The sequence below is a fragment of the Paroedura picta genome, chromosome 2, assembly GCF_049243985.1.
Source record: "Paroedura picta isolate Pp20150507F chromosome 2, Ppicta_v3.0, whole genome shotgun sequence".
In the NCBI taxonomy this organism is placed as follows: Eukaryota; Metazoa; Chordata; class Lepidosauria; order Squamata; family Gekkonidae; genus Paroedura; species Paroedura picta.
Genome location: NC_135370.1, coordinates 94,192,241 through 94,207,802, shown reverse-complemented (window position 1 = coordinate 94,207,802; position 15,562 = coordinate 94,192,241). Strand labels below are relative to the sequence as shown.

At 44.4% G+C, this 15,562-nt stretch overlaps 1 protein-coding gene across 6 annotated transcripts in view; it reads left to right on the top strand.

The window, feature by feature from the left end:
- Positions 1-15,562, top strand: part of INSC (INSC spindle orientation adaptor protein) — a 239,845-nt gene that overhangs the window by 72,542 nt on the left and 151,741 nt on the right. For 5 of the 6 annotated variants that reach the window (XM_077321683.1, XM_077321684.1, XM_077321679.1 and 2 more), the window contains exon 2: positions 9,291-9,361. The exons of the other annotated variant lie outside the window; for it this stretch is intronic. In XM_077321683.1, coding sequence (XP_077177798.1) covers positions 9,333-9,361 — 29 coding nt within the window. In that variant the 5' untranslated portion in view covers positions 9,291-9,332. The remainder of the gene's footprint in view (positions 1-9,290; positions 9,362-15,562) is intronic. 6 annotated transcript variants of the gene reach the window in all.

Sequence of the window (15,562 nt, the reverse complement as noted above, 5' to 3'; positions counted from 1 at the left end):
TACTGAGTCACAGTAAAATAAAAAATTGATATGTCAATGTGGAGACTTGTGTACAAATACTTTGGCTTGAATCTTCCTGGCAGCCTAAGCAAAAAGTGCCACCCTGTATGAAACATAGGGGTCAACATCTGATAACACGTAGGTGAGCTTATCAGAATTGGAAATAGGGTGTGAGTTGAGTAATAACTTGGCAAGGAATTTGCCCCTGGGTCTGGAGTACAGGGGGCAAGCCAAAACATAATGGGGCAATTCAAGCCTGTATACCTAGACCAGCTGTGCAAGACTGCTCAGGAAGGTGTTGAGAGTTTTGTTCTCTCTTTTTTTGTGATCCACAAAATCAAGTTGGTTCTCTGAGCCTCAGGGATGTCTTTTATATATTTGGGGGGGCTGCAGCAGAAATGGAGAGACAGGAAAGTGCTGTTTGCAGTTTATAGGCACATTTTACAGCATATTTTATGTTGAGCATATTAAAAAAATCAAAAGGTTTTTGAACTTGGCATTAAATCTTGTGTTTTCTCGCTGAAGCTCCTTCATTCACAGCCCTATACCTATAATGGCATCTCCATCTATGAACAAGGTAGAGTCTTAATTGATTGGAGTCAGTTTTAATTGGAAAACTATGAGCTAAGGGCACATTTGTTTGTAATTTGAGATGATTTGTTACTGAAGTGTTATTGTCATAGGGAATGAAAAAGAAAATATGAAGGATGATCTGGTTTCCCAGCAACAGCTTTGGTTGAATTATAGAAACTGTGTAAATAACTATACCTCAGAATGCATTCATATTTAAGTTTAAAGTCACTTAAATTGGATAAGTAGATTAAAAGATAGACAGTTAATCAGCTTGTCAGCCTCCTTCAAAGTGTAAGAAGCACCATTTTTACTTCTTAGGAAATAGAATAGTTAACTGAAATTGTGATGTTCTTAGTACTTTCACCCAGGCTCCTGATTCCCTGGATGAAGTTCTTCTATATTCAACATATTTAACATCTGTGACTTTTTTTTTCTTACTAATGTGCAGCTACAGTCTTTGGGCTTATCTTTTATTACCTCCTTCTTCCCTCCTTTACGCTGAGGGTAGAGAGAAAATAAAAACAAAAGATTTTTTAAGATCTTTGTTGGATACAAACATCCTGTTTACTTGTTTGTGAGAGATAATTGCTCTAAGCACTGGTTCTTTTTTTTTTTTTTTTTGCATCAATGGATGTCTTTATATCAGCCCAAAACTATCTTTGAGATTTTCGGGTTAATGTCAAAAGCACTAATCTGGTTTAATAAACTCTGAAATGAGAAATAGTAGTGTCAGCTTGCAAATAATGTGAAATGCCATCATTGTTTACCAAGCAATGCTTTGAGATACTACCAGTATATGCAAGCTGTCAGAAAAAATCCATGAACAATCCATGAACAAACTAAACTAACAATTAGTTTTATAAAGTGTAAATACTTCATAAAGATTCTAGTAGCAGCATGCTATAGATTTTTAAAATAGCTCATTTGCTTATGAGATGAACAAAAGAACATAAGAAGAGCCCTGCTAGATCAGACCAGTGGTCCAGCACCCTATCTCACACAGTGGCTAACCAGTTCCTCTGGAAGTCCTACAACAGGACATAGAGGCCAAAGCCATCCCCTAATGCTAATTTTTGGTACAGGGATTTAGAGCAGTGGTCCCCAACCTTTTTATCACTGGGGACCGGTCAATGCTTGACAATTTTACTGAGGCCCGGGGGGGGGGTAGTCTTTTGCCGAGGGATGTCGCCGCTGCTGTTTGAGCCCCTGCTCCGCTTGCTTTTCCGCTGGCGCCCCTGACTTCCCACTGCCTGCTGGGGGGCGCTGCCAGCAGCAGCTGCACACTGTCATGCCAAGGGGGAGCCCCAGCCATGGCGGCCACTGGAGAGCACCAAAGGTGAGCCGGCGGCAGAGTGGCAGGGCAGCCCCCAAGTCAGCAGCCAGGGAGGAGGACAAGGAGGAGCTGCGGCCCCGTACCGACTGATCCACGGACTGATACTGGTCCCCAGACCGGGGATTGGGGACCAGTGATTTAGAGGCTTTAGTCACCAGATTCATGTTAGCCGCCATGACTAGTATCTGTTGATAGACCATGAATCTGCCGAATCCGGTTTCAAAGTGGTCTGTGCCTGTGGCCATCACTACATCCTCTGGCAACAAACTCTGCATATGAATCTCTCACTGTATAAAGAAGTATTTCCTTTTGACCAGCTTGAATCTTGTGCCTATCATCATCACTGGATGCCCATGGATGGCTTAAATGCACAAAATACAAGAAACAATTGGTACAGTAGGAGGATTCATTTTAGTCCACTCAGAGGCCCCTACACAGATTGTGCAACTGTGTTTTTTAAGCTTAAAAAATCCTGGTGACTCAGTATATGTAGAATGAACAAGGCCAACTGCCTCAGATTCCGGTATAGCGTGCCGCTACTAGAATCTTTATTAAGTATTTCTACAATCTTGTTTGATAAAGTGAAAAAAAAATTAGGATTTGACCATTGTGTTAGTCAATGAATCAGATGATTGCATCACAGCCTGTCTGATAATTATGTGCTCTCTAGGGTTGCCTTTTGTGGCGCAGAGTGGTAAGGCAGCCGTCTGAAAGCTTTGCCCATGAGGCTGGGAGTTCAATCCCAGCAGCCGGCTCAAGGTTGACTCAGCCTTCCATCCTTCCGAGGTCGGTAAAATGAGTACCCAGCTTGCTGGGGGGTAAACGGTAATGACTGGGGAAGGCACTGGCAAACCACCCCGTATTGAGTCTGCCATGAAAACGCTGGAGGGCGTCACCCCAAGGGTCAGACATGACTCGGTGCTTGCACAGGGGATATCTTTACCTTTACCTTTAGGGTTGCCAGGTTCCTCATGGTCACTGACAGGGGATGGGGGTGGGGGGGACACTTGTCAAACTGTTGGGAGACTCCTGGAGATTTGGCAGTGGAGCTTGGGGAGGACAAGGTACAATGCCATAGTCCTCCTTCCAAAGCATCCATTTTCTCCAAAGGAAACCAATCTCTGTAGTCTAGAGATGTGGTGTAATTCCAAGGGGTCCCCAGGTCCCACCTGGAGGCTGGCATCCCTAATGCTGCTGACCAAGAAAGTCCTTGGATTAAAAAAAGAAATTTAGGGAGGGCTTACACTAATCGACCTAAACAATAAGGGCAGCTGACCCTTTAAAACTGGGAAATCCAGCCATGTTACAGTATAATCCTGAACAGAGTTGTTCCAGTTTATTTAGAAATTACTGCTGTTGTTATATTTATAACTCAATTAAAATACTAGTTTGTATATCGCTGGAGCAGAATTGAAGTTTTTTTTTTTTACCAAAGTCAGTGCCAAAGTTGTTTTTGGAGAAAAGAACAATAGGAATTGGCTGAATAATGTGGGGCCTTCAGAGGTGAAATGAAAAACAACACTATCCCCTCTGTTTTATGGGGGAAATGTAATTAAATTTAAGAGATTTACAAATATTGTATAAACTGTCCTAAATTTATTTAGGGTCTGTTGAAGATCAAAAATGTCAGAGTTAGTAAGATTTTTTCAATATTTTTAATTTAATATTTAAACAGTTATACATCTGGGTTATGAGCCTCTTGTGGCGCAGAGTGGTAAGGCAGCTGTCTGAAAGCTTTGCCCATGAGGCTGGGGGTTCAATCCCAGCAGCCGGCTCAAGGTTGACTCAGGCTTCCATCCTTCCGAGGTCGGTAAAATGAGTACCCAGCTTGTGTGTGTGGGGGGGGGTAAAACGGTAATGACTGGGGAAGGCACTGGCAAACCACCCCGTATTGAGTCTGCCATGAAAACGCTGGAGGGCGTCACCCCAAGGGTCAGACATGACTCGGTGCTTGCACAGGGGATACCTTTACCTTTACATCTGGGTTAAATGTATGACACATACTTAAAATCAGTCTGAATTTTTAATGTCATCTATGTGATCTAGCCACCTCATGAGTAGGAAGGACTTCCTGGAGAAGAGCCTAATGCTGGGAGCGATTGAGGGCAAAAGAAGAAGGGGACGACAGAGAATGAGGTGGCTGGATGGAGTCACTGAAGCAGTCGGTGCAAACTTAAATGGACTCAGGGAAATGGTAGAGGACAGGAAGGCCTGGAGGATCATTGTCCATGGGGGCGCGATGGGTCGGACACGACTTCACACCTAACAACAACATGTGATCTAGCACTAAATATTTCTTAATTTCTGACCACCTGTGTTGAAGCTGATGAAAGCACTATTAAAGTATTAATATAACAGAATGTTTGCAGTAAAAAAGATAAATGTGTACTCAGTGCAGAACAGAAGCCTATTTTTAAAATAGTTTATTATTTCGGAAAAGCTGCTCTTAGTCCAAGGCATCATGTTATTGAGATACAGTGTGTGAATCTCTTAGAAGAAAAGTCATTAAAAGGCAAGCTGAGGAATCAATATCTAGGCAGAAAAGTATCGTACTGCAGCATTTCCTTATAACAGACTGTGTTAGCTCTTGATAGTAATTATTGAATATCCAATAAAACGCTAAAATGCACCAAGATATTTTCTTTTTTGGTTTCTGGCCCTTAAAAGCAAGGTGTTGCTACTCATTCAATCTGCCACTTCAGGTTAATAACTGATACTAATAACTGATACTAATACTTAAATGCCTGTTAGCAATTTAAAAACATTCTCTAGTGGTAAGCAAATCTAGTGTCAGAGGTTTGCATGACTGGGCATCTGCCAATGGCCACCCCATGCTCACCGCCCTGATTCCAGCTGGCAGCTGTCTCTTAAAGGGTCAGGGAGGGTGGCTCTCTCCCTCAGACTTTTCCTAGGCAGTCATGATTGAGCCTCTACCACCTGAGGGGTGGGAGGGGAGGCATTTAATGATCCCAACAAACAGCTGATCATCAGGATCACCTGTTTAGTGGGGTCCTTGTCAATGCTGAATCAGCCGAATCAAGCCTGAATCGATTCAAGCATCTGTGATGTGGCTGCTTTAAACTGATGGGGTTTTTGATTTGTCTCGGATATGCCCAAAAAGTACCGAAATCTCTATTGGGTCAAGGTACCTTTTGGCTTATGCAAAACATCAACTTCCCAGTTTCTAGGAATTAGATGGTGGCAGCCATCACTTTACTTTCATAGGCCAAAAGTATGTCTAGATGATGGTTTGAACTTTGGGGTGCAATCAGCACTGAAGACTAGTGGGTTCTGTGTGCTGTACTAACTTCCACAGTTAGAAGGCGCACTAATATCTTTGCTTATGAATAGCCGACATGCCTCTCTCCTGGTATTCCTGAAATGACTATGTTTTCAGGACAGGACAGTACCCCTCGACGAACACTAGAGATTGTCATCACCACAGTTCTATGCCAAGTCGCTACAGGTGCAGTATTACAACAATGCCCTTGTGAGTGTGGGAAGCAGCTCTTCTAGATGTAAAATTTTAAAAAAGAAACTTAAATTCTGAATGTAGATATTTATTGGGTGGGGTAAGCATGACATTTTTGTGTGTTTTTGTCTTCAGTGTTGGCCATTTTCTTTTTGCATTGGGGACAGTGCAAGGTGGTCATGGCTGTTCCTAAAGAACATGCCTGCCTTCTGGATAACAAATCAGGGAACTACTGACTACCAAGTTCACATGGCCTCATGATGATGAAACATAAATGGCCAACGCAACTGGAAAAAAAAGTCCTCAAGTGATATGGAGATGCAATTACTCAGTGGATCACAATGGGAATCCTGGAAAAAAATTATAAGGCAGCCAGCATTCCCTGATAAGGATGTGTTCCCCAGGTCTTCTGATGAACTAAAAGCTATATCCACTTGATATATGTGTGAATATGTATTGCAGTCTTGAAGTACATGGAGTTCTTTCCTCCAATCACCTGCCATGCTAGGCCAAAATTTCCCTTGTGGTTTGTGCTTCCCTGAGTGCCAGCTGTTCTTGAAACCTTATCCTTCATGAAGCAAATCTTCCTCAAGGTCTTCCTGCTGCTGTACGCCTGCCCAGATGCCATGCTGTCCTTGTGCCACCAAATGTTCTTACCTTGTCAGCATGCTTGATCCTTGTACTACTACTCATCAAGTTAAGTGACTCAGGTCCACATTTCCTCACACCACTATGTGACTGCATGATTGGAATCCCTCCTATCCATTTCCCTTTAAGCTTTCATGTTAAATGATGGTGCCCATCATTGTTTCAGAAAGGCAATCGATCTATTTGTCTGAAATTCAGGAGACTGGATGTCCTTGGGGAGTACTGCATCCATCTAAGTTTTGTCCAATTTGGATGAAAAAACCATGAAGGCATAAACCTGGGGTAGAAAAGGAAGTTTGATTAAAATAAATGTTAAATAATTATGATGTAGAATCATGAAAATGAAACAACAATGGTGAAGGAACCAATAACAAAATAAAACTATATAAAACAGTAATAATACAGAGCCTTCTGAAAGTAATAACAATGAAATAAATCAAACACACATGCACAAGTCCAGAAGGCAAATCTTTGAAAGTATGAAAAAATAAACACTCTACATCTCAGCATAACGATGTGGTTGTAGTTATTGCTGCTTTTTAAAAAAAACAGAGCCACATACTTACTCCTTGGTTTGGATTGGAAGCTCTAATTCCAGTCTAACTGGAAATGCAAAGCGTATACATTACTGCACACCTATACCCTTTTGGGTAAGAATGGCATTTATGCTTTCTGCCAAGAAGTATGAAGCAGAAGCAATTAACAGTAATCTTAAACAGTTACATCCTTATAAACCCATTGACTCTGTTTAGGATTGCACTGTAAATCTAATCCATGTGCTCCTATAATAATTTGAGTAGAGTGCTTTTTTTTTTTTTACTGGGACTTATATTTATGTAGTATCAGTGTGTATGATCCAGACTAATTTGGCAATGATTTTCCCTTCCTGCTGCAGACTGTCCTTATGCCATTCCTATTCCCCAGAAACAGCACACTTTCAAGAGTTTTCTGAGCTTCAGTGGGTGGGGGGAGGCAGGAAATTTTCATTCTGACACTGGAAATTCAAATTGGGTTCCTGGATCAGGGCAAGAGCTGCACACGTAGCACTCATTTTCAGAGAAGGTTCCTCATCCAGGAGCACATGGGGGTCATAAATCTTGGGATTATGAAATGAAATTGTGTAGCTAGAATTTGGATTAGTGGAATGTGATAAGCGAGAATCCAGTCAGAAGACCATAAAGTTAACCAGTGAACCAATAACAAATGAGTCTGGTTCCAAACTGGGTTGAGTTGAAGAGGGGTGAGGGCACAATAGGGTCAGGAATCCCAGTAATCAGACAATATGGCAGATATGGCAGTGGGAGGAAATGTGATAACTGAAGAGAAAGGAGATGCAATTTGCTGAATGGCACCTGCCCCCTTTTTTTGGGGGGGGGGGCAGGCTCTATATGGCTGTACTCATACCCCTTCTAATATCTGATCCATCCCTAGTGATGCAGGGGTGAAGGCTAAGGTGATTAACCAATGTCCAACACTGATGCTGTGCTATCTCAGGTTGATTAACAACTAGTCCTAGACTCTTCAAGCATATTTTGTGGCGTATGAGGCAGACTTGGCATGCATGACCAGAATCTGGGTGAGGGAGGGCGAAACGGTCACCTTAAAAAATTAGCCCCCCCCCCCCGGTTTTCAGTCCTCCATCAGTCTTGGACTTTGGATCAGGGAGGGTGGCAATATTGGTCTGGGTGGCTTTCAAACTTGGCTCTGGATCTCCCACAATCTTTCTGAAGCTGGTGCCAATTTTGAGTCTCTTAGCTTTATTTTCTGCTGAGGTTTGCCTGTCATAAATGGACAGATGGATGGAAAGGCTGATTCTTTTATAAGTATAAATTCATAGAATCATAGAGAAGGGATCTCCAGGGCCATTTAGTCCAACTCCCTGCACATTGCAGGACACTCACACAGTTATAGAATTGATTCATTGTAACAGCAAGCAAAAGTGATATATTTTATTATATTTGGTTTTGATCTGGGTCATATGGGGGCCCCCAGGTGGAATCTTTGTCTCAGGGCCTATAGTGCCCCTTGGCAACACTGATCTTAGATTACAGGCAGAAACAAAAAGCAGCCACAAGAGTCATTTCTGAGAATGACACTGGGGGCATGTTTGGAGCCATATTCTAACTTCATCTAAATATGAACAGAAACTCTAATGAAATTTGAGGCATGTTATTGTCTACAGCAGTGGTCCCCAACCTTTTTCGGGCTGGTGACCGGGGGGGGGAGAGGGAGGCCCGGGGACCAAGAGGGGAGAGGGAGGCATGGGCACCAATATGCCAGTGCCCGCAAGCCAGCAGGCATGCCTCCCTCTCCCCCACGGTTCAGTGCAAGCTGGCGACCCCAGGGAAGGTGCCGGGCAACCCCAAATGGGGTCCCGACCCCAAGGTTGAGAGCCACTGTTCTAAGTATATTGCCTTCAGTGAATGTCACTGCAAGTCTCTTACAGCAGCGGTCCCCAACCTTTTTATGGTTGAGGACCAGCTCCGGGGGTGGGGAAGAGCCGGCGGCCCAGGTGCCACACATGCACATTTTCACCACAAGGGGGCGCTAACGTGCATGCGCGGTAGCTCCGCACATGGCTTTTGTGTCCGCTGGCATGCCGGTGGCCATGCCTGCCTCTTCCCCCTCCTCAGAGCAAGAAGCTAGTCAGGCCGCGAGCGAAGCGGCCGCTTTGGTGACCGCTTCTTTCGCGGCCTGGTGAGCTTCTTGCTGCGGGGGGGGGGGGGGAGAGGCAGGCGTGGCCGCCGCCGGCCTATTACCGAGGCCTTTGTGGCCTGGTACCGGGCCACAGACCGGGGGTTGATGACCCCTGTCTTACAGAGTCCCATGGAAGTGCAAGACAAAGAAGAGTTGGTTCTTACATGCTGCTTTTCTCTTCCTGAAGGAGTCTCAAAGCGGCTTACATACGTCTTCCCTTTCTTCTCTCTACAACAGACACCCTGTGAGGTAGGTGAGGCTGGGAGAGCCCTGATTTCACTGCTCGGTCAGAACAGCTTTACCAGTGCTGTGGCGAGCACAAAGTCACCCAGCTGGTTGCATTTGGGGGAGCAGGGAATCAAACCCGGCTCATCAGATTAGAAGTCAGTGTTCCTAACCATTACACCAAGCTGGATCACCTAGCAAGAACGTTAAAAGGGACTATGCAGTTATATGTTTAAATCCACTATGTTAAATTCACTGTGGCTCATATCTGTATCTTCAGCTGTGAGAAAAAAGTGTTCTGTTGTATAATATATTATCTCATTTATTCCCCTTCCATTTTAGATATTGGTCTCTGGGGGCATACGCTAACAAGCTGACATAGGCATGGCTTTTCTAGCTTTCCCAATTCAACGGTAAGTCATTAAGTTAAAAAAAAAAACAATAATTGGCACTGACTGTTACTTGTTAGTATGGTTCCTGGGATTCACCTCAAAATGGTTATTTAGAGAAGCAAGAACTTCACTATCCATGGAACTAATCTGTGAATATATTTTTCTACACATAGTTTAGAGTTCTGTTGACATGAGTGGAGTCTCCTGCACATGTAGGAGTTCACTTGTTTGTTTGTTTGTTTATTTATTCATTCATTCATTCATATTTATATACCGCCCTCCCCGAAGGCTCAGAGCGGTTTACATATAACTGTGCATTGTGCATTGAAGTGTATTCATTGTTCATGAAAGTCTATAAAGTGAAGGATTTATTTGCAGAAGTAATATGATAACACCAATTGTAATGGAACAATGTTTTCACAATAATTAAATGCATCATAGAAGTTATCAGTCAGTTTTTTAAAAGTCATAGAATTGATTTGATATCCCATCTAACACTAGTAAAAAGACCATATTTCTCCTTTTAAAAGCATCTTTGGAAATTCCAAAGTGGAATTGTAAACTGATAAGCAGAGCAATTACTGCTCTAGTACAGTCCAGGTAATGTCTATGGAATCTTTGGGAACCAGTACTTCAGATTAAAAAAATCTAAGGAAAATAGTAATGTTGCACAGAGAACTGCTGTTACATGGATGCATAAATAATTTGCATTTTGGATGTAGGTACACATTGAAATGAGTGTGTGCAGTTGTGGTAAAGCCATTTTGGAGAAATAATAGTCTGCTATCATCATAATGACTGACTCTGCTAAACCAACATGTATAAAATTCATGGTTAAACATCAAATAAGTTTTTAGTAAAGCTTTTGATAAGGTTCTGCATGATGTTCTGATGGATAAATTGAAGGACTACAATCTGGATTTTCAGATAGTTAGGTGGATAGGGAATTGGTTAGAGCAGTGGTCCCCAACCTTTCCGAGGCTGGGGACCGGCAGGGCATCGGGCCGCGCCCCCGCGGACCGCGCCCGCGGATCGGGCCGCGCCCGCGGACCGCGCCCACGCCGCGCCCGCGGATCGGGCCGCACCCGAGCCGCGCCCGCGGATCGGGCCGCACCCGAGCCGCGCCCGCGAGCCGCGCCCGGGCCGCGCCCGCGAATCGGGCCGCGCCCACGGGCCGCGCCCGCGGATCGGGCCGAGCGGGCGTGGCCCGCACCGGCGCGGCCCGGCTCTGATTCCCTCTCCCCGCCTCCCGCAGTAAGTAGCTTCCCGGGCCGCAAGCTTGCGGCCTGGGAAGTTTTTTACTGCGGGGGCGGGGCGGGGAGAGGGAGCCGCGGCCCGGCGCCATGGCCTTTGCGGCCCGGCGCCGGGCCGCGGCCCGCAGGTTGGGGACCACAGGGTTAGAGAACCGCACTCAAAGAGTTGTTGTCAATGGTGTTTCATCAGACTGGAGAGAGGTGAGTAGCGGGGTACCTCAGGGCTCAGGGCTCGGTCTGGTACTTTTTAACATATTTATTAATGATCTAGATGAGGGGGTGGAAGAACTACTCATCAAGTTTGCAGATGACGCCAAATTGGGAGGACTGGCAAATACTCCGGAAGGTAGAGACAGAGTTCAACGAGATCTGAACACAATGGAAAAATGGGCAAATGAGAACAAGATGCAATTTAATAAAGATAAGTGTAAAGTTCTGCATCTGGGTCAGAAAAATGAAAAGCATGCCTACTGGATGGGGGATACACTTCTAGGTAACACTGTGTGTGAACGAGACCTTGGGGTACTTGTGGATTGTAAACTAAACATGAGCAGGCAGTGTGATGCAGCGGTAAAAAAGGCGAACGCCATTTTGGGCTGTATCAACAGGGGCATCACATCAAAATCACAAGATGTCATAGTCCCATTGTATACGGCACTGGTCAGACCACACCTGGAGTACTGTGTGCAGTTCTGGAGGCCTCACTTCAAGAAGGACGTAGATAAAATTGAAAGGGTACAGGGGAGAGCAATGAGGATGATCTGGGGCCAAGGGACCAAGTCCTATGAAGATAGGTTGAGGGGCTTGGGAATGTTCAGCCTGGAGAAAAGGAGGTTGAGAGGGGACATGATAGCCCTCTTTAAGTATTTGAAAGGTTGTCATTTGGAGGAGGGCAGGATGCTGTTTCTGTTGGCTGCAGAGGAGAGGACACGCAGTAATGGGTTTAAACTACAAGTACAACAATATAGGCTAGATATCAGGAAAAACTTTTTCACAGTCAGAGTAGTTCAACAGTGGAATAGGCTGCCTAAGGAGGTGGTGAGCTCCCCCTCACTGGCAGTCTTCAAGCAAAGGTTGGATACTCACTTTTCTTGGATGCTTTAGGATGCTTTATGCTGATCCTGCATTGAGCAGGGGGTTGGACTAGATGCCTTGTATGGTCCCTTCCAACTCTATGATTCTATGATTCTAAGTCTACATTTAGTGCTTGGGTGGTTGGCAGGAAACTGCAATTGTATTTTATGTAATAATTCATCCTACAGATCCTTGAGGAGATGCAGCAATTGAGTGCTAGACATAATTAATTCTACTGAGTTGGATTCTTGAGAGCTGGCACAACTTATTCAGTGTATAGATGTTTGTTGATGATGGTAACAAGAGCAAGTTTTCCACATTGGCTTTAGGATAGCTGATGACTCAGGTATTAACAAAGTGATCCTCTTCTCTGTCCTACCAATTTAGGCTTTGGAACTTTTGAGGTAGTAAAGTTGTCATTAGGGACTTGCTCTGAAATTGGTGGCCTTTCACAATTCTATCTCTGGTGCTGTAAACTAAAGGCGCAGTGAAAAATAAGTCATGATTATTTTACTATGCTTAATTGTTTTCTTCTGTAGGCGGGAATAGAGAAGGAAAAGTTGTTTTGAAGACTTACAGAAAAATCTAGAAAAATACTTCTTTTGAAGTATTGTTGATATTTTTTCATGTTTGAGTGTTTTTAAGCTAGTGAAGGGCACAGTGTTTGGTCTAATGACTGACCTCATGATCCAGCCTCTCCTTGCCCTGCCAGTTTAATTGAGTCATGCATTAGGCCCATTATGCACGGCCGCCGAAACGGCGATTTCGGGTCACATGGAAAACGCGGAGGGGGAAGACGCGACGCATACCGGTTATGTACGGGGTGGGGCGCGACGGCGGCAAAACCCAGAGTAACCGATTATGCACGCGGCGATCCGGGCGCCGCTTCTGGTTGCGCCCCGCTCACCCGGAAGCTGCGCTTTCTTCCGCGTTTCACTGACGCGGCTTTTTCGGCGGCATGCACCGAAGCTGCGGCCGGTTGCAGCCGGCTCCGTGCGTTATCGGTGATTTTAGTCGCCGCCATTCCACCCCGAATGTGCGCTAAAACCCCCGTGCATAATGTGTCTTACTGGCACAAGAACAACCATGATGCATTTTCCATTATTCTTTTTTGCCCAGATATTGTGCTATTACAACACCATCCCAAGGGTTCTGAGGAGAATGTGGACAGCCACTGGTGAAACAGTGGTACCGTTGGTCCATTTTTAAATAGAAAGCTAGTCTGGGGATTAGGTAAAAGACCCTGCAACTGGGCTGTATGGACCATGACATTCCCAGCAACACCCAGCAACCATGCCATCATGCCCATGAGATGTCATAGGGATACAGCAGTGTGGCCATGATGGGTAGGGAGAAAACAAATGACCACATGATATTAGCCAAAGTGCCTAACCTTAAAAATATGGGAGAAGAGGGTCAGAGCCATGCACTGCCTGAATATACTCCAAAATATTTTTATTTAGTTACATTTATATCCCTCCACTCTCAGCCAACGATTTTGAGGCAGTTAAACACCCTTACATACACCTCCACTAAATAGAACAGTGGGAGCAGGAAAAAAAAGGGGTGGGGGTGGGGAGTGAGTCTCACCAACTGAGAAACCAGGAACAATCTGATATGGGTCCACCCAGAAGTAAGCAGTGGGGTTGATCCCCAGGAAAAGTGGTACAAGAAGAACATGGAGCCAGACTGTGGATTCACTGTGGATCCACAGTTCCGCACATGACTATACTGGCTGCAACATTAGCCCCCCCCCCCCCCCCGACAATGCCTGGCCAGGCAATTTTCCACCTTCACCAGGTATGGCTACTAGTGCCCTACCTGTCCTCAGAACACCTGGCCATGGTGATCCATGTGACAGTTACCTCCAGAATAGATTTCTGTAACTCACTCTACATGGGCCTGCCCTTGTCCCTAATCTGGAAATTGCAGCTGGTACAAAATGCGGCTTCTAGGGTCCTCACAGGAACATCTTGGAGGGCCCATATCCAGCCTGTGCTGAGGCAGCTGCATTGGTTGCCAGTTGTAGTTTATGTACTTATAATAAAATACAAAGGTATCCCCTGTAAAGGTATCCCCTGTGCAAACACCGAGCCATGTCTGACCCTCTAGCGTTTTCATGGCAGACTCAATACAGGGTGGTTTGCCAGTGCCTTCCCCAGTCATTACCGTTTACCCCCCAGCAAGCTGGGTACTCATTTTACCAACCTCGGAAGGATGGAAGGCTGAGTCAACCTTGAGCCGGCTGCTGGGATTGAACTCCGAGCCTCATGGTCAGAGCTTCAGATAGCATTTCACTGCCTTACCACTCTGCGCCACAAGAGGCTCATTTGCAATCTGTACCAGAAATAAATGCAGGTATGAATATCATTTACATTGGACTATGCAGAGGAATGAAATTAATGCTGAAAATTAGAAATTCTTGTTTGAGTAATAGAAAATCCATAATGTATGCTGCTCACTTATGCCGATGTAATTTCATCATGTTTCCAGGGTCTTGCAGTACAACCTGCTTGTAAGGAACAAAGAGATCCCAAAGCTCTCTTGTAAAATCTGATTTATTTTTTGGTGTATCTTTTAAGGGAATGAGGAAAAATGGCTAGATGCCATCTCCAGTCTGATTATCTTGGTATTATAGTGAAATTATTTTGATATAACATTTTACAAATGAATGATTTAATTAACAATTGGAGACGAGGAGAATGTAAGCTGCTCGGGGTTCCCACGGGGTGGGAAGTAGGCTATAATATCTAAATAAATAAAACTTTGGGAAAATAGTTCCTTATTGTGGGAATGCTGCTGTTTGAAGTCCTTGCAACCTCTTAACTGCTAGTCATTCCATGTTTCTAGAAAACATTGCCAATTCTCAGTTATTAAAAGGTATATGGTATATTGTATAGCCAATATTACAGGCAAGTAGTTTTTGGCATACCTTGGTTCAGGTTGCAATTGTGTGTATCACTTAGCAGCTTGAGAAAATAAATCTTGGCATGGTCACCAATGGTTCTTTGTGTAATTTGTTTCTGAGATTAATGGCAAATTAATGATTCATTGACAAATTCTGAAGGAAACACTGTGTGAATACTTATTATTATGAAAAACATCTCAAATACTTTCTTTGCATTCTTCTGCCTCTTCTGTTTCTGCAGTCTCTTACTAAGTCTCTTACTTAGTAACATTAATATAGACATTACTGCAACTGAGATGTGTCTGAAAATGGTTACAATCTGCAAAACTGAAATGGATATAGAATTTCTGAAGCTTCTTCGCCTGGCTAAGCACAGCAGAGTCAGATTCCTCATTGCCCCTTCAACTGGCACCTGGGGGAGCCAGTTTGGTATTGTGGTTAGGAGTGCAGACTTCTAATCTGGTGAGCCGGGTTTGAATCTGCGCTCCCCCACATGCAACCAGCTGGGTGACCCTGGGCTTGCCACAGCACTGATAAAGCTGTTCTGACCAAGCAGTAATATCAGGGCTCTCTCAGTCTCACCCACCTCACAGGGTGTCTGTTTTGGGGAGAGGAAAGGAAGGCGACTGTAAGCCGCTTTGAGCCTCCTTCAGGTAGAGAAAGCGGTATATAAGAACCAATTCTTCTTCTTCTTCTTCTTCTTCTTCTTCTTCTTCTTCTTCTTCTTCTTCTTCTTCTTCTTCTTCTTCTTCTTCTTCTTCTTCTTCTTCTTCTTCTATTGTGCCTTATTCAGCTAAAAACAATTCATCAATTTATGTAAAATATTATTATGTCATACTTCTGCATTATAAGTTTGTATAATCAGAAATTCAGACTTGGATCCTGTGGAAGTGTTCAGTGTGCACGAGGTGGGAATTCCCCCCCCCCCCCCCGATTCCCCTCTTTCCCAGTAGCCCTCTGGCTTCTACCTCAAGCTGCTCCTGGCGT